The 14,248-nt window shown below is 38.5% G+C and overlaps 1 protein-coding gene across 5 annotated transcripts in view; it reads left to right on the plus strand.

Annotated features, from left to right (window-relative positions):
* The window catches only part of CNOT4 (CCR4-NOT transcription complex subunit 4), a 78,976-nt gene extending 65,602 nt beyond the window's left edge, over positions 1–13,374 (plus strand). For 3 of the 5 annotated variants that reach the window (XM_069001048.1, XM_069001065.1, XM_069001056.1), the window contains 2 exons: positions 10,975–11,187; positions 11,971–13,374. In XM_069001048.1, coding sequence (XP_068857149.1) covers positions 10,975–11,187; positions 11,971–12,272 — 515 coding nt within the window. In that variant the 3' untranslated portion in view covers positions 12,273–13,374. The remainder of the gene's footprint in view (positions 1–10,974; positions 11,188–11,970) is intronic. The other 2 variants (XM_069001073.1, XM_069001082.1) reach the window with 1 other exon arrangement.
* Positions 13,375–14,248: the final 874 nt, after the last annotated feature.

Below are 14,248 nucleotides of genomic sequence, written 5' to 3' on the forward strand. Positions count from 1 at the left end.
CAGACAGCTCTATTAATTTTGGGTGTCCCCCGGCAGTGTCCGTGGTAGTGGTGTTGCATTCCTTATCCAGACATAGATTAGCATGCGTGTTTTTGTGTCATGGCTGCCTTTAGGTTTTTGTGAAGCAGTAGCTGGTAGCAGAGAGGACAAAGCAATGACAGTTTTATTAAGAAGGCCCAACATCTTCCCACTTATTTTAAGTCCTGAGCTCTTCCATTTCTGAACAATTTATGGTGTTGCATCTGCTCCTGCTTTAAATTTTCTGGGCTCTATGCCCCCAGCCATTGAGCTTGTCTGGAACATCAAATCCCTTCTTGCCTAATGCTACCTTTTGGACAAGATTTTAGTGAAACAAGGGAAGATCCCTATATGTTGGCTGTGGTCATATTATTTAGAGACTTTATTTACAAAAAAGGATGAGATAGCAGAACAAGGATTAACATGCTTTCTCTTTAATACTAAGATTCCTTGTCTGACTTGATATTTTCCCATAACATAACTGCATTTCCATTTGAGACACACATTTTTAATTTGGTCTTTGTCTTTTTGACTTTGCTCTCCCTGGGTTGTTTCTGTCTCCTGAAAAAACACAAACACATACCCCATGCTGTGTTTTATACAGTCTTGGAAGGAAACAAAGAATTTGTGGCATAGCAGCTGACATTTTTCTGTGGTCTCAGGATAATAATTTGATATGGGGTTTTGGGTGTGTTCTGCTACTGTGCCTTTTTAAAAGAAGGTTTGGGCCATGTGGTGTGGCTGTTGAATTCAGCATGCTGTAAAAATTAAAATTCTCTAAGTGCTGTGTAAAATATGCATTTAATCCCATACCCTAGTAACAAGCAATGTGACTTAAACAGTGGTGCCTCACATCCCTTTATTTGGATGCCATGGTCAAACATTTTCCTATACTTTTCCTCTTGACCTGACAATAAACCTGAAAGTTTTAATGCCTGTTTTAAGTACTGGTTTCCTTAGTCTTTACAGTAAGAGAGGCATTAGTCCATTAATTTTCTGACCTAATGTTTTAAAGAAGACTGCTCGCTCACTTGATGGTCTTCCTTGATATTTAGCTTTCCAACAGCAGCTGGGCAGATAGCATGGCAGCTGAATGTCATCTTTTCTGTGCCCCCTGGTTAGATGGATAGCTGCCTGTAGCTGAAGTCTTTGTCTGATTAGTTATAATTACTGAAAATAGGAAATCTGGTGGACATCTTGGCTGATACAACTAATAGTTATAGGTGCCACATATGGCATTTCCAAAGGCTTGTATCTTTTCCAGAGTGCAGAGCAGCTCCTCTCAGAAGTGGATGTGTTGCCCTGATAGCAGGGTCACTCTTCATTTGAAACTGCTCTGAAATTGTAAAATGAAAAGTACTTTCTGTAAACAACCCTCAGCTGTTACCATTATTGCTTTTACTGATTCCTGCATATCCTGTTTTCCTCAACAAAATGACTGTTAGTACAGCCTTTGCCATTGAACAGTTTGTTCTTCTTATCAATCCTTATGCTCACAGCACCCCATTTTTTCCATGGAGGTTCTTAGTCCTCCATCTTTCCTCTTCAGGAGATGCTTTGTGTGTGTATGTGTGTATCCCCACCTTGAAATTCACTCTCCTTTAACTTCCCATCATAACTAATTTTCTATTTCACTGGTGAAGAGGAAGTGTTTGGCACAATATGGAACTAATCTATTCTGAAAAGAAACTTTTGGCTTGCTCATTTCTGTTTCCCTGGAGGAATTTGGTGGGGGTTTTTATGCACCCAGGTTTAAACTAAATTAAATTGAAATGGGATTTCAGATTAATTTCCAAAATACTAAATCAGTGTCAAGATTGAAATACCCTGTGGATATTCCTTTTCTTAGCTCTGGTGTCTTGTCCCTTAACTCCCATACACTTCCTACATTCACTATGAAGGCCTGGCTTCCTTGGTGTAATTTTGTCATGATCTCTGAAAGAACTTCATCCACTGCACCTGTCCTTTAAGTCCTGCTACTTCTCCATCTGTTTCAAAACCTCATCTCACACAACCCACCCTTCCGTCCAGTGCCTTTTCAGTGCTAATACTGCAACTGTTTTCTAAATCCTGTGGAATTTTTTTCCTGTGATTATATAGGTGATACTGTTTCAAATAAGGCTTGATACATAAATATCTGTCTTCATCTCTCTAGCTCGATTTTAAGCTCTTAAAAATTTTTTTAAATCTTTGATTGCAAGATTTTTAGGCATGACAGTGAAAGACAGGCATCACGCTTTTTTGGGTGGCAAGATGCCTATTTTTAAATGTGTAATTTTATTTTGGAAGGAGAATATGTATGTGACAAAGGAAAAAGTGGGAAAAAGTCCTCCAACTTGCCTGCAATGTATCAGAGGAATGACTAATCAAATTAACTCTATTACGTTTGAAATAAACATGGGGTTGGCTGAAATAGGTGGCCAGAGTAGCTGAACCAATTTGCATTCTGGACGATCAGTCCTGACAGCTTTTTTGCTAACTTTCCAGAAAAGGGGAAAAGCCAAGCAGACAGGAGGTACTTCACATCAAATTTCACGATGTTTGTGTCTGTAGTAGTGTCACCAAAGGAGCTTCAGCTACACTAAATGTTGGATTTTGCCTGGGTTTTAGGGATGGAAGATTGCATTTATTGTTAATAGAACCTCTTTGGGACTGGTTCACCAAAATTTAGCAAGGTTGTTTCCTTTTCCAGGTAACTGGTAAGATCTTGGGATGGCCCCGCAGTACTGTAGGAGGCAGTTCTGTTGTCTTAGTAGAGTGTCTCCTTCCTCCAGCAGGCAGGTGCTTAGCCTTGGGATGCTGTGTTCTCTTAGATGCTTTTCTGAAGTCACTTCAAACTATGCAGTAAGTCACTGGCATGAGTTAAAAGGTGCAGCTGTCTTAGTGATGTTAAAAATATGGCATTTTCCTTTTAAAGATTGGAAACGAGTGCACTTGGCACTGCCACCTCAGTGTCTGTCAAAAGGCTGTGCCTTGGCATGGACCTGAAACTTTGGCTCTTTCTAAGTCCATTTAACAAAATACCAATAATGACTGGTGCATTTCAGCAAAAAGTACAGATAATTCATTGGCTTTCTGCATAAACTTTTTTTTAAGTGCACCAGCTTGAAAAACAACTGAAAGAGCAAACAATCTTTATTTAAAATTGTGTTGGGAGAGGAGCATAAATGAATCCTGAAGGAATAGCAGCAACTGAAAAGAGCAGCTCTGCAAATAGTGTTCTTCCTCCTAGTACGGCCCAATCACATATAGGGGCAAAAAAATATTTTTTTTTCCCCATCCTATGCCATCTCTTGGTTCCTTCTACACAGCCTCATTTGAACTTCATCTTGTCCTCAGAGGAATTACCTCAAAAAATCCATCTATTTAAAAAATAGGTCACTTCTATTAGGAGACAGCATCTAGTAATCAGAATGAATTTCATGTCATGGAAGGCGAAAGCTTGGCTTACTTGCAGTGTATCTAATTTTCCCACAGAACTATTGAAATAATCTACAAATATATATCAGCCTTAATTTGTCAGACTATGCTTTCATTGTGCTAATGCTGGTCTTCTGGTCTGAAGTCAGAGGGTTGGTTGATTGGTTGGATATTCCTGGAATCCAGAATTTCTGTAACAAGATGGGCTCCTGCTAATTGTTACTATAGCTTTGAAGATCTGATTATTTTTTTCTTTGCTATTTCTAGTTATTGCATTGCCCATAGGGCAAATTTCAAATACTTTGTTTTTATTTATGCATGTATCTATCCATGTACACACAAGTACATTTGTACATGGGGGCTTTTCATTTGAAGTCAAAGTCTGTTTGTTCTATTGACAAACAGGGTCACCTGGTGAGATTGAACCCTGATGCATGATGTGAGAGGAAGCAGTTTAGGTTAAAATGAACCTTTTTTTTTCAGATGAATGGAATTGCATGCTTTCTGAGCTTTTTTATCAAACTGTTCTGTATGTAGGATTCAAGTTTCTATTTCAGTTGTTTCAGTATCTTAGTCTTTGTGCGCTTAGTTTAGATTCGTGATAATAGTAAAGATTATCAGCACCAAAACCTGTTTTCTTATGGAGTCAGCAACAAAAAATAGTGAGATTCTCTGGAAACATTTTGTAGAAAGTCAACCATGTTTTTCAAAGCAACTTAGAATCTCAATTTGAAATTTGCTTATAGATTAAAATTGGGTTGCTGGCTGCCATAATTATGGTTTGGTCTCTTGAGCTGTGGTAAATATAAGTCAATCACAAGAACTCTCCAGAATACTTGATGTAAAATTGCTTTTTTCAAGCCTAATAAAATTCTGACACTGTACATGCAAGCAAATATGAGTCTTCTTATTGTCCCCATACTAATGTTATAGAAGGGATTTCCCCTGAAAATAAATGACATTTTCTGACTCATAACACTTACTTAGTCACAGAAAGCTTAAAAGTTGTACTGTCAGATCATCATCAAAAAGGAAGTTTATTTAGAAAATCTTCCCCTTTTAAGTGTATACTTTAGAATTAATATATTCTGCTTGATAGTTTGTCTAACTGGCAAGTTAAGTTGCAGTTGGATTTGACATTGAAGAATAGTGGCTGTCTTTTAAATTGATTGGAATTACTATAACCATGGAAATCAATATGGTATAGAGATAAAATGTGCTTTCTTTGCATTATTTTAAAGCTGAGTGTAGACTGGTGTCTCTATGTGGCTTTTGTCGAGGTGGACATAACAGTACACACCAGTCATAATCCATAGTCAAGAGAGGTAGAAATATTTTTTATTTTCTTTACTGCTATCCTTATACCTCTTCACAGTGGCTGTGGCTTACTGAGATTAGCTGCTTAGCAAACAATGACAAGGCTGTGGAACAAACAGTGACCATTCAGGCAGTAAAACAATTAGCTATACAAGCAAAAGTATAGTTGCTACATATTATCCACAAGTTCTTCTTTGTACACACTTAATGTCCTATAACAAGAACATCCTCTCCTTGTGTCCAGAACATCTTCTCTCATTGATTATCTTCTTGGCCTTGTCTGTGAGTTTCACTGAAGCTGCAAAATTTCACTGTAATATTCCCATGAGTAAATTCTGACTGTTTTCAAGTCTGATTTACATCTGTAAGACTGTCAGTCCAGCTGTCACTCTCATCATCTTTTGTCTACCAAAGCCAGTTTTGTAGGTGTGTGTATGTACATAAATTGTATGTATTTGTGCATCTTTTGTTTCCCCAGCTGTTAGAGCTCATGACTGTAAGACTTTCATTTGAAATTTGCACTGTGAAATGACACTTAGAAAGCTGGGGTTTGTGAATTGTCAATTTGTTTCCCATGTACAGACAATGTTTGTGAGGCTTTTAAAAGTTCCCTGCAAACAGCTTTACTTTCTAGTGCTCCTGTCACTTGACGTCTCCCTAATATGATGAAGTGGCTACTTGTATTCCTGACAGGCAGCATTGCTGTTTAAATGTGGACAGTTTCCATCTTCTCTAATCTACCAGTGACATTCTTAGGCCTCTGTGAATGGATGAAACTTCATTGTTTGGTTTAAGCATTGTAGGATTACTAGGAATCGTAGATATAGTCAGTGAAGTCTGAGAGAGAAATCCTTCATGTCATAAAAATTTAAATGGGATTTTATTCATGGTTAAAAAAATTCCATGAGGAAACGAGTTTATTATTCATACTAAAGTGAAACAGGTATGGTTCTTATCATAACTGTTTTGTTGATGTTTATGCATACAACCTTTGGATGAAAGGCTTTTGAGTTTATCGAATGTGGTGGTCACAGTTTCTTTTTTGGATGTGACAAATTGTCCTTTCCTTCTCTTTCCCCCTCAAAGAGAAGTACTGGACAACTGTTTCCAAACCAGAAATATCAATAGTGGAAAGTTATTTTGAGATCAAAATAGAGAAGCCTCAGTCACTTCTTAGAATAGGACAACGGGCTGTTTCAGGGAAAACATGTATGATCTGTGAACATGGTAGCTAGTACAAGGTAGAGACTGGGACCAGAGATGTCACTTGAAAGAGTATGCTTCTCTGATGGCCCTATTTGTTTCTAATTGAGTTGAAAGACTCTTGGTGAACTCCTTCTGGTAGTCTTTCCTGTTCTTTTTTTTTTTTTCTCTCATTTTTCTTTGGCTTCAAAATTTATTGTACAGTGTCCTTAAAGATTTCACAAGGGCCTTTTTACAGCCAGGTTGTTGAAATAGCTATTATGTTACTGAATACACCTGGATAGTCTCTTTGCTTCTTTTGTTTCCATTCTTTGCAGTCAGGTATGTGGCATTGCTTAGAAGTTTGTTTTTTATTTTCTCATATGATGATTTTCCTCTGATTTTATTTTGCTTATTTGAAGCTTTTCTGTAGTTGACACACTGTTGCGTGTCTTGGTCACACACATGACATACTTAATGGGTTCTTTAAATAAATAATTGCAACCTAGATTTTCAGGACTGCTTGCTTTTTGGTGGGACTAGAATATTGAAGACTCTTGGCATAAAGGTATTTAATGGTTATACTCAATTAGCATGAAATTAGGCTTTTGTAATGCCTTGGAATATAAATTTGGTAGAGCAAAGAAATACACTTGTTTTACACTTAATGTAACAGTCTTGTGATCTTTCCTATTGGTCATATTTACTTAAGGATGTACTGGGTGAATTTTGCTTTGGATTTTACCATAGACTTGTATCAGAATTGGGGCAATAATTTGAAATGGTCTAGTCACTGTAGAATATTCATTTTAGTGGGCTTATCTCACACCAAGAAAACTGGAAGTTGTGCTGTCCCATCAATAAAAAATATAGAGTATGTCAACATCACCAAATTTGAAACACCTTTGGTCTTCATTGCAGTGTCATTGTCAGAATTTTGAAAGTCACGGAACAGCCCATGGCAGTGCAGCAGATGCTTGTGCAAGCATCTTCAAAAGTACTGATTATGTACAACAGAACAGTGTTCTGGCTTGACCATTAATCCTTGTCACTGCCTCTCCCCCAAATACACTGCTTTGCCTAATGTGAAGAAACAACGTTAAGGCATTGCAGGTAGAGAATGAGGTAAAACTACCAGACTGTTTGGTAGGATGTGATAATGGGGCAATGATTTTATTTAGAAATTCATTTAATGACTATTTTTGTACAAATTAATGTTCAGGCTTCTCAGTTGTATTCTTTTTCTTAAGTTAACTTCAAATATTTTTTTATTCGGATTGGATGGACAAGTTGCATTTGTGATGAAGCGCTTTTTTTTCTTTTGTTTTCTCATTCTAAGACGGTTGACTTTCCAAATTTTACATATAAATGCTTTTATTTCATGTTGACATACCACCTCAGACACAGGAAAATTTCAGTGCTAGAACTGTGGGATCTGTTCACCCCGTAAACAAAAGTTTCCACTAGACCAGACAGGATTATGAAATTCACATCAAGGGAAGACCAGCGTTCAGGGTGTGTATTTGAGACTGTTTTTCATGCGAATAGTGGTGCTTTCATTGATGCTTCACCAGGTTATTCTCTCTTTTGGGAGACAAAGCTAGGGTATGAGGGGAGGAATCTCATATTTATCTTGGTTTATAAAATATTTTCTTTGCAGTCATCTGGGTTTTACCTTGTTTTTTTTCTGTGTTTTCCCACTATCAGTAGGCATGCTCCTTTAAGCCTTTTAAGATTAGCCTATGGAAGGAGACAGCATTTCCACTCCTTGAGTGAGGGAAACACTGTTGGATTGGTTCTCACACTCCTAGGTTGTAATGTCCAATTGAGAAGTCTGCTAATAGTCAGAAAATTACTGCTTCCAACTCAATTACATTTAGAAGTAGGGAAAGGTGTAATAGGCAAATGCCCTTTTTAATAGATAATCTGTATTAACTGAGAGCTAGCCTTTTCTCATTTTTAACTGTGGTCCTAGCTTCATCATGAAGCATAGACTTATTTAATAGGAAGAACAAACTAGCTGTGGGATGAGTAGTGATTTCTGAAGAAATTACTTTTCTTCAGTTGGTAGAAGTAACTTTTGTTTCTGGAGTGGATTTGCATTTTCACTTAGGCTGTTTAAAACTTGCCGGACTCCAAAAAAGACATGCTGGTTTAGTTGTTTGGTTTGGGTGTTGGTGTATGATACCTGGAGACTGCTCATGTTCTGTCTGGGTGCTTTATCTATCCGGTGTCCAGTAACTGAGGCCTTGGAGAGTAGTGCAGGGAGTGTTGAAGAGCACTACATTCCCTATTGGTCCCATCTACTTCAGCACCTTAATGCATTTTAATCCTTTAACATATCCCATATTACAAAAAATAATTTGTGTCATTTTTTCTTAAAGACTGAGAAAGCTTAGATCAGGGGGTTGGATTTGGTTTGGTTGGTTAGGGGTTTTTTTGTTTTGGTTTCATTTTGTTGGGGTTTTTTTTAGCTCTGTGCAATTATTAGCCAAGCTGGAAAACTTTGTTATAGACACCTGAGTAACATGATGCTTGGGCTTTTTTGTGTCAAGCGACAATGTTTTTGTCCTAGCTTGCCTTGCAGCCCCATAAACACACCCATTTGGGAAAGACAATAAATTTTTTTTAATTCTCTATTTTGTCACTTGTACCCAGGAGCACAAGATTTTATTAAACTAACTTTCTTATAGCTAGCAAACAATAAAGTTTTGGTAGATACTGAATGCTTTTGGGCCTTTCATCTCTTGACTTCTGTGAATCCAAGTAGATTTTGTACAGACAGTTGAGGTAAAGAGCAGTCTCCCTCAGCTTCTTATTTCCTGTTGTTCTGTGTTAGAGAGGGTACACAGCAGTGGTGCACTATGCCTGCCTCTGACATCAGTGTCTCTTCACCAGAAAGTGCCAGCCTTTTCCATTCCATGAGAATCTTGTATCTAAACACTTGCTACCTTTCTTGACCCTTATGTGTGCTGTATTGTCTCTTTTAAGTAGAGAAAAACATGACAAAAACATACATATTTTCTTAGCCCAAGGAGGCCTAATGCCCTGTGACATTTATTTTCCTATCCTGTTCCTTATAACATCCTGCAGGCTTTGTCTTCATTGGACTTCCTCGATGACATGTTGCAGGTGTGTCGTTTACTACATGTTTATTTTCTTACACAAGAGTTTTGAGGGCATGTTGCGGGTTAGTGAAGTCTGTGATTGAGACCCTTGCAGATCCCTAGCTCACAGGTATTGAGATGAGTATGTTTGCTCATGCATGGACTCAGTAAGCATTTTTTGTGTGCTTTTTGTATTGTAGTAGAAGTGAATAATTAAACAGAGCTGTATTTCTTTGCACAAGCTTTTTAAAGCAGCAGTGAAGAAAAAAAAGTGGAAATTAATGGTGTACAGTGGAGAATTTGTTACAGTTATTTCTGTGATCATGAGCTGCCTACTTTTGTTCCAAAAAGTTAATTTAGGATTTGTCTCGAATGGGCTTATGGATGTTCAAGAGGATTGTGAACAAATACCTCTTGAGGACATTCTCTACTAATACTTTTTTAAATTTTAATTTACTATTTTTAACCTCAGGATTGCAGGTTTCAATGAAAAATGTATGGCACAGAATTCTTTAAAAGCATTTATTTTGTGCATTAGTACTGCAAAGGAAAAAGCAGAAGCTGTGGAAGGACAGGATTTCAAAAAGTAGTTTTTTTGTTTGCTTTGGGGGTTCCCCCCCCCTCTAGTTATAAAAAGGTAATTCCTTGAGACATCACTTTTTTCTGAACATTCAGCTTTACAAAAACTGCCAGGGCAGATTTTGATAGCAATTGAGACTGCTTTCTTTACTCTCCAACATAAGGTTGCAAGTTAGTGATATCCTCTAATTTTCCAGGAAGACCTAAATCTCTTCTGTTGTTGAAGAAGCAGCAGTATTGTGAAAGTATCTCTTTATAACAATTTTGATTGACATCAAGGTCCTTTCTTGAATTAGGATAGGCAGAGATGTTTTAAAAAAAAAAAAGGTTGTATTGTAGGTATTTGTCAAAAAGACAACCATGTGCCAACATACTGCCTAACACTTCCTTTCCAAATAAAACTGACCACAAGTTAATAAAGTATGACTTCCTGTAGTGGATGATAAATACTGGAATGCTCGTGTCTGGTTGGTCCTGCTTTGAGGTACTTAAAGCAAGAGGTGGATCGGAGAACTGGATAGTCTGTTCTAGATAGCATGGTGTAACTTTTGTGTTGAGGGATCATTTGCTGTAGTGCTAATAGCCACATTATCCTGTTGTCCTTTCTCTTAATACGTCTTGAAACTTTTAGGCAAGTAGTTGAGACCTGACTGCTTTGGTGTCCAGCTGGTTTGCTTCTTACCAAAATTTTGAGGATATTGCTATGTCGGGAATTATTCTGAAAGGTCTCTAAAGAATTTTCACTACTGTCCTTCAACTGCAAGAAGAAATTTCACTCCCTCCAACTTCATTACCATTTCCTTCGGAAGAACATCTGTAGGGCTGTGAATGAGCAAGCTATAACAAAACAAAAGCCTTCTGTGATTTTCCTCAGCCTCCCTGGTTTCTCACATTCAGTTTCTATTGCAAAGCCCTACCTAGCCTTTCTTCATTTTGATATACGTCAAACAAAACAACCCGTTTGAGCCTGCTGCCCATTAATAAAGCAGCCGAATTGCAACAGAGATACTCTTATCAAGTACCTGGTAGACTTTCCCCTGTTAGTAATAGAGGGAGAGCCACTGTGTCCTTGATTATTCAAGTCTCTGAACCAAAATGGAGAAATATATATTGGGGGAGGAGTTAAATCTTTCTCCCATTCCCTTACACCTTGTATAAAACCTGCCAGCCCCTCTGAGTAATTAATCAATCATGGAAGCATTGACCCTAGTTTTTGGACAGGGAAAGTATTAAATGCTTAGCTTAAAAAGTAAAAGCAAAATCCCATACCCCACCAAAGACGGACATCTGTTTCTAACTTCAGCTTTTTATTTTTTTATCTTTCATTTTTTTTTGTTGGTAAATCTCCCAGACAACAGCAGTTCTGTAGAGAGTTTAAATATGAAGGAATGGCAGGACGGGCTAAGGGCACTTCTACCGAACATTAACATCAACTTTGGTGGACTGCCCAATGCTTCTTCCCCCTCCAACGCCAACCACAGTGTACCAACGTCCAACACTGCCACCACCGACAGCCTGAATTGGGACAGCCCTGGCAGCTGGATGGACCCCGCAATCATCACAGGTAACCGTTTCTCACTCCTTCAGCTCCACTGGCAAACCATCAAATGGGTATTTGGCACAAACTGATTTACATCTGAAAAAAAAAAAAAAAAAAAGAAAAAGTCAGTATGCGGTGGTCTCTTCCAGCTTCCATCCACAAAACCTCAAGGGTCCAGGAATTTTTGTGGAATCTCTAGGTATAACAGAGCGTCACTTAGGCCTTTGCAATGCATGCCCGGGACCTTTGCAGGCAGTCAGGTGGATCAGCACTTTCCTGTAGGGTCAATCTATAGGTGTCCCTTCTGCTGGATGGCATGTCCGGTATGTGCGTCGCTGGTCCTGAGGCACTGAAGGCAAGCACTGGACTTTGTTATTCAAAAAGGGACGTACTCCACTTGTTTATAAAGCTCTCTTTTATAAGGCTGTCTGGTTGTGTTTCCCTGTTAGAGAGGCTGAAGCATGATTCAAGTAGGCAGAGTAAAAGGTGAAGCATGTAGTGTACTGGCAGCTTGGTGTGGTAAGGTCACAGTGACAGGGAGGCAGTTCTTGAGCAGGATATGTGATAGAAAAATGTGTGTTTTATGAAGAAGTGCTTTGAGGGTGAACTTTCTCCTGTCTGGATTTAATGTTAAATGTTTTTGCGGGCAGGGCACTTATATGTAATAATGTAAAATGCATTTTCTGTACAAACTAATCATGTTTTTTCATTGTTGCTTTTTGCTAGGTTAAATTGACCTCCTTCATGGTCAATTTATTGCTTCTCCTCTGACTTGCCTGTATCCCTGTTTTTTTCTTCTTTTCTTAGGTATCCCAGCCTCCACAGGAAACAGTTTAGACACCCTTCAAGATGACAATCCTCCACATTGGCTAAAATCTCTTCAGGCCCTCACAGAGGTGGACGGCCCCAGTGCAGCGCCATCACAGACGCACCACAGTAACCCCTTCGGCACACAGATCCCTCTGCACAGAGCCAGTTGGAATCCCTACTCTCCTCCTTCAAACCCCACCAGCTTTCATTCCCCACCTCCAGGCTTTCAGACAGCCTTCAGACCCCCCAGTAAAACCCCCACAGATCTACTACAGAGCTCAGCGCTGGATCGTCATTAGGAAAGGAGGAAAAAGAAAAAAAGAAAAATAAGACCCAAAACGTTAGAAATGCAGGAAGTGTCCCACCCTGACTCCTCCCCATGCCCACCTACTGTTCCCTGTCATATCTTTCTTTCTGAAGAATCCAGTTCCTGATCAAACTTCCCCCCCAAATGCAATGCCATCACAGGGTCATGACCATTCTTTTTGTTAAGTTTCTGCAGAACCAGTGTTTGAAATACACTGTTTGAAATACTTTCTAACCATTCTAAGAAAAAAAAAAAAGAGAGAGAGAAATCAAAATGCAGTCTCAATGCTTAAGGAGAATATTACTGTCTTACGTCTTTTGCACATGAGTATTTCTGCCTAGTGGAAAAGTGTCAATCTGCAGTAGGGGAAAAACTGCAATGCAGAATCAAATGCAAGAACATGAAAAAGGTATTTAATTTAAATGAAGTTACTGAACATGTGGGGCAAGCAGTGGCCCAGCATTTATTTTGCATTCAGTGTGGCACTACACAGGGAAATTGCTATGTTGGGTTGGTTGGTTTTTTTTTTGTTTTTGAGCAGGGGATTTTATTGCATCAGTCAGAGTTTGACATGAAGTGTGTTGAAAGACAAAACACTTACAGCTATGAGTAACTGGCATGTTGCTAAAGAGTGGTTTAAAGAGGGGAGAATAAGATTTTTCTTTAATTTTGGCTTTAGATTTCAAGTAAACTTTAATGTTTTAAAAGTATTCACAGATTTAATACCTAGCGTATACGTAATATAAGCAGCTGAAACACGAGTGATATTTACTTCAGTCTTTCTGTCTCCTCTATCAGTCTCTCTTTCTTTTTTTTTTTTTTAAGAAAAGATTCACCTGATTAGGGCACTCTGGGATAGCACTGCATTGGGGCCACATGATCACCATCAGGAGCAACCTCTGACCTCCTCTGCCTGCAGCTTTTACTTAACCCTGTAGTTTCTGGACGTTTGTGCAGTATTGAAAAGACAGGAAAAAAGAAACAGATAAATAAACATGGTTATAACCTGACGCTAAAACTAAAACCAAGGAAATGTACCTCTTTCTTCAGAATTAAAACTAAAATCTTAAATAAAACAGAAAACTTGATGATGACTTCATGTTTGCTTTTTGGTTTTTTTACCATTGGATTTTTAATTACTGCATCTGGTAAAAACCGTATGCACTTGCATGTTTGGGGTTTTCTTATTCATCCAAACCAGAACTACTTTATCATTGGCAATACTGCTTTGTATGGTAACTTCTGTATTGAAGAGTGGAAAAAGCGTAACACTTAAATCTTTTAAAGGGATTTTGTTGTCTTTACTCATGGCAATAGCTAGAGGCTGTCAGTCTTAACTGTTACTGGTGGTATCCTTTTAAATCAGAAGCATGAAAATCTTGTTTATATTTTCTGAATTAAATGCCATGGCACTCAGGGTAGATAGTATGCAATAATATGCCTGAAAATATAGCAGAGAATTTGTTATGACTCCCTGGTTAGTCAGCAGCCTTGCATAAAGGTGTAAAATATTGTCATTCCACAACAGGGGATGAAGAGCTCTTGATGTACAGGCCTCCAGTAAGCTTTTATAATTCCAAGCAGAGATATTTAAAACCTGCAGCCTTGTGGTTGGGCTGCTGATTGATGTAGCTTACGAGGGTGGCAGAGAGCATGGAATTCTAAAGATGCCTGTGCAGAAGGATTTCTCACCTGGTGTGAGCTGTATAGTTCAGGCTGACAGCCTGATGAAAATGTTTGCTGATGGTAGGGGCAAGGAAGGGAATTTCCACTGATGAACTGTGAACACCTAAATGGGGATGTGGCAGGGGAGAAACTGGCTTTCAGGAAGTGGGAACAAATCCTGAATCAATCACTGGACAGAGAAGCCAAGTCTTGAATCTGCACAGTGTGTTTCTAAATATCCTGTTATGTAAAACATCACTTGGTGACTGTGCTTTTGCTCTTCTCTCACCTGTGTTGCCGTTT

The sequence above is a fragment of the Aphelocoma coerulescens genome, chromosome 1A (assembly GCF_041296385.1).
Source record: "Aphelocoma coerulescens isolate FSJ_1873_10779 chromosome 1A, UR_Acoe_1.0, whole genome shotgun sequence".
NCBI lineage: Eukaryota > Metazoa > Chordata > Aves > Passeriformes > Corvidae > Aphelocoma > Aphelocoma coerulescens.